Source organism: Podarcis filfolensis (assembly GCF_964270895.1).
Source record: "Podarcis filfolensis genome assembly, chromosome: 9".
NCBI classification, from domain to species: Eukaryota; Metazoa; Chordata; class Lepidosauria; order Squamata; family Lacertidae; genus Podarcis; species Podarcis filfolensis.
In genome coordinates, this window is record NC_139610.1 from 57436502 (window position 1) to 57447719 (window position 11218).

The window sequence follows — 11218 nt, forward strand, 5'->3', positions numbered from 1 at the left end:
TTGTTCCTTACTTTCTCCTTTTTGTTTAGCTGGCCTTATGCTCTGCATATCACTCCAATTCCATTTCTTATTTCCCCTTTTCCTGTAGTTGCCAGGAGCAGTGGAATACAGATGTTTAGTTTGGATTAATTTATCCAAACAGAGCCAGAGATTGGAGGTGGCCAGAATTGGATGCAGTTGTTATACTGCAGGGGTTGGGTACAGAGGGGACAGAGGTGGAGACCGAGGAAATCACTCTCCTTGTTTTCTGATGTGTTTTGTTTTGTTATCATCTTTTAAAACAGCACACAGAATGCAGGTGGGAGGGAAGTTGGCCAGACTGTGTCTCTCCCACAATCTTACATTTGAACTCAGGAAAAAAGTGAATGTACCATTACTTTTAAAAGGAACGAAAAACTGTCACAGGGTAAAATGGCAGCAAGAAGGGTAAAATGGCAGCAAAACCTGCTGTTTTGGCAATAATAGCACAGGATGAGGACAACTGATCTCTGCTAAGTCTTAGATTTTAAGTCCTCAGTGGCTTGGGACCTAATATCTTTTTTTTTTTGCAATAAATTTTTATTAATATTGCACATATATACATATATACATATACAAAATCCATTACATAACTTGCACATATTATATCCACTCCACAAATCATAAGTATAATATACAGTTGTTTTAGGCTCTGCCGAGCCTTGGACTTCCCTCCACTCCTTTGGTAAGTATCAGATAAATTTTATGGTCACGTATTTTATCTCTTTTACATAGTAATCCCTTACTGTTAAGAGTTATTTCAACCCCGCCAGTGTCGTCTGAAATTTAGTTCCAATATACATCAAATATTTATTCCAATTATCATGAAATTTCTGTTCGTCTTGATCCCTTAATCTTCCTGTTATTCTAGCGAGCTCGGCATAATTTATCACTTTAACCTGCCAATCACTTATATTGGGTATAACCTCCGTTTTCCAATTTTGTGCTAACATGATTCTTGCGGCTGTTCTGGCATATAGGAATATTGTGTTATCTTCTTTTTTAATTTCTTTACCCATCATTCCTAGCAGAAAAGCTTCGGGCTTTTTGGGAAAAGTGTATTTAAGAATTTTTTTAAGTTCGTTATAGATCGATTCCCAAAAGCCTTTCACTTTGCGACATGACCACCACATGTGGTAAAAGTCCCCTTCTGCTTCTCCACATTTCCAGCATCTTTTGTTCTTCAACCTATAAATCTTAGCCAGTTTCACTGGCGTGTGGTACCACCTGTAGATCATTTTCCACAGGTTTTCCCTTAGTGCCGTACACGCCGTGAACTTCATGTTGGTAATCCATAATTCCAGCCACCTCACAAAGTCAATGTTATAACCAATGTCTATCGCCCATTTAGTCATGACCTCCTTCACCTCCTCGTCTTTTGTGTACCACTCCAGTAAAATATCATATATCCTAGACAATATTTTATTCTTACCTTCTATAACTTCCACACTGAATTTAGATTTTTTGTCTTCAAATCCTAATTTCTTTTTGTCTTCTTTTAACAAATCATTTACCTGATGGTATTGCAGCCACCCTGTAAATGAATTTTCTATCTCTTCGTACGGTCTGAGTTTAATGCCTTGATCAGTTTTCCGCGTAAGTTCTTCATAGGTGGCATTCTTCCCTTCCATATTAATTTTTTTGACAGTTAACACCTCTATTGGTGAGATTCACCAAGGTGTCTTCCTTTCAAATAGATTTTTATTTCTTTCCCATACTTGAAATATTGGTCCTCTAAAAATATGATTTAGAAAGCCTCTATGTACTTTCACCTTTTCGTACCACAGGTACGAGTGCCACCCGTACCTGTTATCGAAGCCTTCCAAATCCAAGATGTCCCTATTTTCCAGTCTTATCCAATCTTTCAGCCACATTAAACACGCCGCTTCATAATATAAACTTAAATCCGGTAGGGAGAAACCCCCTCTTTCTTTTTTATCTACCAATATTTTCATTTTTATTCGCGGTCTTTTTCCCTGCCAGATGTATCTCGCCAAGGCTGTTTGCCACTCTTTACACTGCTTTAAACTTTTAAGTACAGGAATGGTTTGAAATAAAAATAACATTCTGGGCAGGACATTCATTTTGATAACCGCTATCCTCCCCAGAAAGGATAGTCTCATTCTCTCCCAGATTTCTAAATCTTTCTTAATATTCTTCCAGGTGACCTCATAGTTATCCTTATATAAATTAATATTTTTAGCTGTAATCCACACTCCAAGGTACTTCACCTTCTTTGCTGTCATAATTCCCGTCTTTTGTTCTAAATCTGCAGTATCTTCTTTAGTTAAATTTTTAGTCAGCATTTTGGTCTTGTTTTTATTAACCTTAAGGCCTGACACAGCACCGAACTCTTCGAATTTTTGTAAAGCTTCTTTCACACCATGCTTTGGATCTTCTAATGTTAGTACAATATCATCCGCAAAGGCTTTGATTTTGTGTTCCTTAGTCCCTACCTTAACTCCTTTAACCTCTGCTGTTTCCCTCAGTCTCTTAGTAAGTACTTCCAATACTGTTATAAATAATAAAGCAGCAAGAAGGGTAAAATGGCAGCAAAACCTGCTGTTTGGGCAATAATAGCACAGGATGAGGACAACTGATCTCTGCTGGGGCTTAGATTTTAAGTCCTCAGTGGCTTGGGACCTAATATCTGAGGGAAAGCCTCCTCCCATATTGTCCTGCCTTTGAAATTCATCTTTGATCTTGTTTTGATTGACTCCATTTCCACAGGTGATTAAATGCAAAGCCGCAATCATCTGGGAAGTTGGCCAATTGCCTTCTGTGGAGGAGGTGGAGGTTGCATCACCAAGAAGCCATGAAATTCGAGTGAAGGTAAAACTTATTATTCCAAAAGGGAAGGTGCTTTCATTCATTGTGAATTATGATTGTAGTGGCTGAGGATCTTGTGCCTAAACTCTGAAAACTTGGATACGGGAGTCTTGAGTGGTGGGGCAATGGTTCTGGAAGACTTATACTTAAAACTCAAAGGTGGCTCTTTCCCTGCCAGGAGAAGAAAGATTCCACAAAAGTCTCAGCCACATATGTGCAGAGTTTCAACTATAGTTTGTTGCGGTTGTAGTTGAAACGTACACAGCAATAAGATGAAAGGAAATCCAATACTTCTGAGCAAGTTCAAAAAAGAATAAAAGTGAAAGGTTCTCCCTATTGTCTTCCGTACAAAGATTATATGTATTTCTGGCTAGTCCTTTGGGTCAGATCTGAACTGGATCAAGTGGGTGATATTCTTGCTGAAACTCTTGTAAGCAACTTTCCTTGTGGGCTGGCCCTCTCTGCGAATACCTGCAGTTGTGTGAATGTGGTATCTGCACGATCATCTGTTCACGTGGAGACCCATTTTTTTGACAGAGACAAAAAAATTCAGTGCCAGTTCTTGACGAAAATGTGTGCTAGGTTGAAGCAGAGTAAGTACTGAAATAATATATATTCCATTTCCCCTGCAGATAGTGGCCACTGGGATCTGTAGGACGGATTATCATGTAGTGAAAGGCATTTTTGCTAACATAGACTACCCAGTTATTGTGGGTCACGAAGGAGCTGGAATTGTTGAAAGTATTGGACCAGGAGTCACTTGTGTAAAGCCAGGTAAGGATGAGGCAGATCAGAAACTCAGAAGTGCTTGCGCATTGGTCCCCACTGGGATTTGCAAGCATGACATAAATAGCTTCACTACAAATTATCTTCTAATGGGGAAACTTTGGGCCCCCAGATGTTGCTGAACCACAACATTCATCATCCCCAGCAATCAAGGCCAATAGCCAGGGATGGTGGGAGTTGTTCACATTATATACTACAAATAATCTCTTTCTCCAAGTACCCATCAGAAATGTAAGGTATGCATGAAAATAGTGTTACTAATGTTGGACAAATGCCATCCCCTATTCCTGCTGAGTGATAGCATGATTCCAGGAGGTTCCGGGCCCTCAGCCAGGGTTTGTGTTCCTTTGGAGAATTGAGACATGGCAGAGATTGTTGTAGCTTTAAGAAATATGGTTTATTCACCTATTTACACCTTCAGTGCATGGAGGGAGTCCAAATTTTACCAGCATTGTCATCGCACAGAAGTGCAGCCCTGGAGTCAAAGGCTTATCTTTCAGCCAGCCTTCAGCCAGTCTGCCCAAGATGGATCCCAGACTTTGTTCACCCACTTCTTCCCTGGACACCTTGCTAAAAACTATATTTTCCTGTCATTTCACACCAAGTTATCCTGGCAACCTTCTGCCTGCCCAGATTCCTCCTAGATGGGCCTTCAATGCCTTTTGTTATGTTAACGCCTCTATCCCAGGAGAGACCCTGGCTTGGAAAGGAATCTTAGCCTGATTTTTCCACTGGTCTGCAATCTTTCCTTCAATACTCCAAATAATCAAAATCCTACCATATATTAATTTCTAGGGTTTAGAGGAGCACCCCCCCAAAAAAAATAACAATATGTTTCCCTATTGCCACACCTCTTGCAATATTCCTTATTAACATCACTGTGTTTCTCACAAAATCAAGCAAGTACACTCTGGCAGAAATGGTTCCGTTTCCTTTGAGTGACAACCATAGCTTCATAATACACAAAGTAGCCCTGTATATGCTGACTACAAAATTATCAGGGGAAAAAAATATAAATCAGTATAAATTGTTGTGGTGATTTGGAGATTTGAAATCAAGCTAGATTTGAGTTTGTTAGTGTCTCTGGTATCTTCTCTCTCTTACATCATGGATGTTGGCTTACATTATGGAAGTATGTTCTGCATTTCATTAATATTATTGCTACAAGTTTTTCATGGCCTTTGAATAGAACAATAAGCCTATGAACTTGAACTTAAACTGTTCTTGTCCTTGTTGTTTTCCCACAAGGTGACAAAGTCATTCCTCTTTGTCTTACCCAGTGTGGAGAATGCAGCTGCTGTTTAAGTCCTAAAACTAACTGTTGCCTCAAGAACCAGTAAGTTTATCTGACATCTTCTATTAAATATTTGTGTTTCTTAGTAATATTGAAAATTAGCATTTAGTCCAATTTATTATGCAAACCAGTCTGAATCTCCTCAACAGCCTCTATGAACCTATTCAAAATCTGATGCCAGATAAGACCAGCAGGTTCACCTGCAGAGGGAAACAGATCCACCACTTCCTACAAATGAGCACCTTCTCCGAATACACGGTTGTGCCTGAGGCTTCCATCACAAAAATCCACAATGATGCTCCACTGGATAAAGTCTGCCTCTTTGGTTGTGCATTTTCCACTGGCTATGGAACCGCTATCAATTATGCCCAGGTGAAAATCAATTCACATTGATTCCCTTGTGCTTCTCAAATAAGTGAAACAAATGTGTGCTTACTCCCTGCTGGAGAATAGTGGCACCTTCAGAGATCACTTTTCCTGTAACAATTCCGAGATGCAAAAATAGCTGATACTACTTCAGCTTCCCTGCTCTCAATGGGTCCAGCCTCATAAATAGTAGCTCTAAAAAGCAGCAGCAAGGGGCTGATGGTTGGGTAAGTCAGTGTGTTTCGATTTCATAGGCCACCAATGGGGAACATGTCACATCCTGGCACTGTTAGACTACAGTTCCCATCATTCTGAATGGCCATGTCGCCTGGGGTGATGGGTGTTGCAGTGCAACACAGGTCCTCTTTCCCTATCCGAAGCTGTTCCTTATCCCAGCCTCCCAACTGCATTCTTTTGTTTCTCTTGTTCATCCCTTATTCTCTTCAATGATTCCTGCCCAGTTGGTTATTAATTATATTCATTATATTTATATCCCTTCTTTCCTCCCAGGACCTCAAGGTGGTATACATGGTCCCCCCCCCCCCGCAACATTTAGCCTCACAATATTCCCATGTTGGACTAATACAGTGATTGGCCCAAGGTGACCCAGTGAGTTTCATGGCTAAGTGGGGATCTGAACTGTGATCTTCTAGGTCCTAGTTAAACACCACAACCACTACACCACAGTGTCTCTCAGTTCTGTCTCTCTATGCCTCTTATCTTCCGGTCGGCCAGTCTTCCTTCCTCCCAGGTACCCAATCCTGCTACATCACTTGTGTCCTGGGAAATCCCTAATGTAGTTTATATCAATTTGCAGGTTGAGCCTGGTTCTACCTGTGCTGTCTTTGGCTTGGGAGGTGTCGGTCTGTCTGTTGTCATAGGCTGCAAAGTTGCTGGAGCATCCAGGATTATTGGGATTGATATCAACAAAGATAAATTTACTAAGGCCAAAGAGTTAGGAGCCACAGAATGCATCGCTCCTCAAGATTTCAAGAAGCCCCTGAATGAGGTTCTGGTAGAGATGACAGGTCTTGGCGTGGACTACGCATTTGAAGTGACGGGAGATATTGACACTGTGGTATGTTTTCTGTTTTGGTGCTAATCAATTGGGCTCACATCCCCATTTTTTGGCTCTCCCATTCAGCCCAGGGCTCACATCCATGATCTCTCCTTATATAAGCAGTGTACCTGGTTGGGACTATGTAAAAGTTTTAGGTGGGAAATTCAGAGGACAGAGGGAGGCTTCATGGTTGGAGGAAATATGCTTCTGAATTCTACTTGCTGGAAAATGCAGGAGGAAAGAGGATTGCTGTACTCTGGTCCTTTTTGTGGGCTGCCCAAAGGCATCCGGTTGGCCACTGTGAGAATAGTATGCTGGACTAGATGGGACCCTGGCTTTTATGTTCCTTTATCTTTTCCTATCCTGAGCTTGTTTTTCTTTGTGTCTCAAACAGGTCACTGCCCTTAAATCCTGCCATTTGGGCCATGGCACCTGTGTGCTGGTTGGAGAACCTCCCGCAGGGGCACAGTTCTCAGTCGAACCTATTCTGCTCCTCACAGGAAGGAAATTAACAGGATGTTTGGTTGGAGGTGCGGATTGGTGATATATGGCAGCTGCTGCACTGTATCATAGAATGGGAATTCATGCTGAAGGTCACTGAGTGTAGATCCTGCTCTGTGCAGGATCTGCAGTGCAGGATTCAGCCACAGCATCCCTGACAGATGGCCCTTCAGCCTCTACTTAAATACTTCCAGCCCAGGGAAACCCATCATCTACTGAGTCAGTCCTACATCCTTGTTGAACAGTTCTTGTGATTAGGAAGTTTCTCCTGATGTTTATCTGAAATCTGCTTCCCTACAATTTTCCCCATTGATCCTAGTTCTGCCCAATGGAGTAACAGAGAATTGTAGATTTGGAAGGGACCCCAAGGGTCCAACACCCTGTAATCCAGGAAACTCAGCTAACATCCATCCAACCTCTGCTTAAAAACTTCCAATGAAAGTTGCCATCCTTATTGGTGGGCAGCAAAATAATTTAAATGAAATCTAGAAGATTCAAAATGGGTGCCTAGACCCATTTATATGGTGACTTGCCAATGCAATGTCTGGAGACAGCAACCTATTGAAATCTGTGCAAGTGAGGAACCCAAATATGAGGTTGATGGACAGTGTGGGAAAGTGTTGGTGGACATAATAGGTATACAGACTAAATTTGGGGGCAGTCTTTATTTATTTTAAAAGCATTTGCTGTCCTGCCTTTCCATCCCATTGGCTTTTGATTCTACTAATCTTACACTGTTAACATAAACAGGAGTTATCTTCATCTTCTAAAAATTTTTTTTTAATGTAGTTCACATATCCTAAGATTTTATATTCTTTGAAAATAATCATAATCAAGCTTGCTGACTAATCCAATGTTCTTTTATTTCTCCTGCCTCAGGTTGGAAGTTAAAAGATGCTGTCCCTAAACTAGTTTCTGATTACATGAACAAGAAATTTAATATGGATGCATTAATTACTCAAACATTGCCTTTTGATAAAATTACCGAAGGCTTTGAGCTTTTACTTGCAGGAAAAAGGTATGTGTTCTATTTTTTATTTTATTTTTACATTCTTACACTTCCTTTCTTCCAATCAGTAGCAGATAGAATGATAGGGTGGCAACATTTGGCTGACCTCCCGATAGCTATGGGGTGAGGCGGAAGGTCGAGGAGGCTGGGAGGTCAGTGTGGTGAAAACACCACAGCAGAGCCAATCCAGTGATCCTACTGGTGCATTTGCATCATGCCAACTTCCCAGCCATCTCATTCCTCTCCCTCTCCTTAAAACATAAGAAGCTGCCTTATACTAAGGCAGACCAGTAGTCTTTCTAGCTCAGTACAGTGGTACCTCGGGTTAAGAAGTTAATTCGTTCCAGAGGTCCATTCTTAACCTGAAACTGTTCTTAACCTGAGGCACCACTTTAGCTAATGGGGCCTCCTGCTGCTGCCGCACTGCTGAAGCACGATTTCTGTTCTCATCCTGAAGCAAAGTTCTTAACCCAAGGTACTATTTCTGGGTTAGCGGAGTCTGTAACCTGAAGCATCTGTAACCTAAGCATATGTAACCCGAGGTACCACTGTACTGTCTAGAGCAGGGTTTCCCATACTTGTGTCTCTGGCTGTTTTTGGAACTACATTTTCCATCATCCTTGACCACTGGTCCTGTAAGCTAGGGATGATGGGTGTTGTAGTCCCAAAACAGCTGGAGACACAAGTTTAGGAAACCCTGGTCTAGACTGATTGGCAGAAGCCCTCCAGGATTTCAGAGTAGGGACCCTCCCGCCCCTACCTAGGGATAAAACCTGGAACTTTCTGCATGCAAAGTAGATGTTCTGCCACTAAGCTGAAACTGCTTCTCAGTAAGCGGCTGCGACTCAACTGTTAAGAGGCCCATGGAATGTTGCCCCACCACCACCATGCTGTCTGCTACTGCCTCCAATGATATTGTTGTGGTTTATTTTTACCCTCATAACAGCCCTGTGCAGTAGGTTAAGTTGGGAAATAGTGACTGGTCCAAAGGCACCCTGTGAGTGCTTTGGAAATGTCAGAATTGGACTTTGATCAAACCAATCTAAAATACTCCAGATGGCAGCATACAGAATCGCAACACATGTCTTAAGAACTATAAGCAGAGCCGGCCCTATCGTTAGGCAGAGGACATGAATTTTGGTGCAACGTGAAATGCCGTGTACCCTAGGCTAACCTGTTTTCCTCAGGCACAATGGTATTCCTCAATCAAAATAGTATTCAGTGACTAGTCTGGTCAGCTTCTGGTCAAATTGGAGGGAGGGGGTGCCATCTTGTACTTTGACTGAGGTCACAAAATCTATTGGACCAGCTTTAGATTTTCCAAGCAGAGTCATGGTTATTGCTATGATCTCTTTTTATGTCTACTAAATGTTGCTAGGGTGCTTCCTTGTACTTATATTAATGTTTCGCCTTTTCTCTTTCAGTATTCGCTGCATTTTGTTGTTTTAAACTTCCAGAAGCAACTAGTAAAAGGGGCCTCAGCTGGATAAGTACCTTTGCATCCCTCTCCAAATTCAACAGAAATGGTTGAGGGTTAAGTCAGCAATGATGCAGTGGGCTAAAGATTTAGGACATAATATATAAATGAATATATTGGAAAAGCTGTGGAAAGCTAACATGAAATTTACTGCTTCATATGCTTTAAAAGAGAATTATATGAAAATGATGTATAGATGGTATCTAACACCTAACAAATTGTCTAAAATGTATAAGAAGGTTCCTCAAGTAGATGGATCTTTTTTATAGGGTGGACTTGTAAGAAAGTGAGGATATTTTGGGAAATGATATACGGCGAGATAAAAAAGATGTTTAAAGTGATCATACAAAAAAAACCTGATGCTTTTCTCTTAGGGATTATAGGGACAGAAGTTACAAAAAGATGATTAAGCTGTTTATGTATGCAACAACAGCAGCTAGGATTCGTTGTGCACAAAAATGGAAGGAAGAAGAGGTTTGCACCAAAGAAGAATGGATAAGCGATGGACTATGCAGAATCAGCAAAGCAAACAGCTTTAAAAAAGAGAATGAGTACTGTTTTGTGGAAGAACTGAAGCCTTTTAGTTCTATTTAAAGAAATGTATGATGTATTATAGTATGATGAATTTGCGAGCAGGATTTGAACCACGAATAATAGAAGGAATTAGAGATTATTGTATTATTGTTATTGTATAAGAGCAAGGAGTTAAGGGGTAAAATAAAAAACACCGTGAAAAATGGGATGAGAAGTCGATAATAATTATTTCTTTTGTTTTATGTATTGGAATGTATATGTGAAATTTTTGAAAATATTATAAAATACAACGGGGAGTCATACAACAGAAAATACTTTACTGTCTATCAAGGTGATTATTTTATCTGTGTAGCTGAATTTGTGCAGTTTCATAAATAAAGGCCTGATTCCTTTTTTTTTTTTTAAGTCTCCAAGCAGAGTCAAGGTTGTTGCTATGATCTCTCCTGATGTCTATTGAATGTTGCTAGGGTGCTTTCTTATATTTACATTAATGTTTTCCCATTTCGTTCTCAGTATTCACCGTGTTGTTTTAAACTTCCACAAGCATCTAGTAAGAGGGGCATCAGCTGAATACAGCTTGCTATCCTGCAAATCATTTGCATCCATTCCAAAATTCAACTGAGCTTTTATTGAAATGGTTGAGGGTTTACAACCAACAAGAGAAGCAAATGCAGGGAAAACATTTAACCCTTATATAAATTATTGTAACTTGCATACAATACAAGGTGCAGCTGCTTTTACCCCGTTGTTCTTACAATGTGACCCTTCAACAAGACATCTCCTTGGCACAAATTCGCTCACCCTCTTTCATCAGGCGGCACCCCTGCCATGACCCAACAGTTAACGTCTGCTCTGGAGATTTTCCTGGCCTCAAAAAGGGTTCTCGCGCCAGTCAGGAAGTCGGATTTGTAGACTGCCCACAAATTGGCGAGTCACGGGCAGGGTGCAAGGCTGGTTCCTCCCAAGGGGTGGGCCCAACTTGTAATAATAAAATTTAAGGTCTTATATATATATATAATAAATGTTCATAAATGTACCAACCAACCAAGCACGTACATAGATCAACACAGGAAGACCGACCTGAAACCATTTTGACTCCCAAGCTGACCAAATGTTTTCTCTGCAAGGAGGGAGGGGGTCAGGGAGCCTTCCCATTGTCTCAGGAATGAGTAATCACCATTTCAAAAGGTGACAGACTACCAGGAAAGACAATCAGATAAGGCATTATCAGATAACCTGGCAGACAGGAAAAACAACAACATTCAAATTTCTGTTGTGGACCACCTTTTCTGTGATGTAGGTATGATGTTTGTGGGGGGTGGTCTTGGGTTACACCCCTTCTGT

The 11218-nt window shown here is 40.9% G+C and overlaps 2 protein-coding genes across 3 annotated transcripts in view; one reads left to right on the forward strand and one right to left on the reverse strand.

Moving 5' to 3' along the window:
- The window catches only part of LOC310742342 (uncharacterized protein C4orf17), a 164106-nt gene that overhangs the window by 106689 nt on the left and 46199 nt on the right, over window positions 1–11218 (reverse strand). The gene's annotated exons all lie outside the window — the stretch shown is intronic.
- LOC310742748 (uncharacterized protein) overlaps window positions 1–11218 on the forward strand; it is a 51342-nt gene that overhangs the window by 19230 nt on the left and 20894 nt on the right. The window contains exons 10-16 of the mRNA XM_083572165.1: window positions 2749–2850; window positions 3480–3621; window positions 4882–4969; window positions 5077–5299; window positions 6111–6371; window positions 6748–6883; window positions 7734–7872. Of these exons, the coding sequence (XP_083428291.1) occupies window positions 2749–2850; window positions 3480–3621; window positions 4882–4969; window positions 5077–5299; window positions 6111–6371; window positions 6748–6883; window positions 7734–7872 (1091 nt within the window). The remainder of the gene's footprint in view (window positions 1–2748; window positions 2851–3479; window positions 3622–4881; window positions 4970–5076; window positions 5300–6110; window positions 6372–6747; window positions 6884–7733; window positions 7873–11218) is intronic.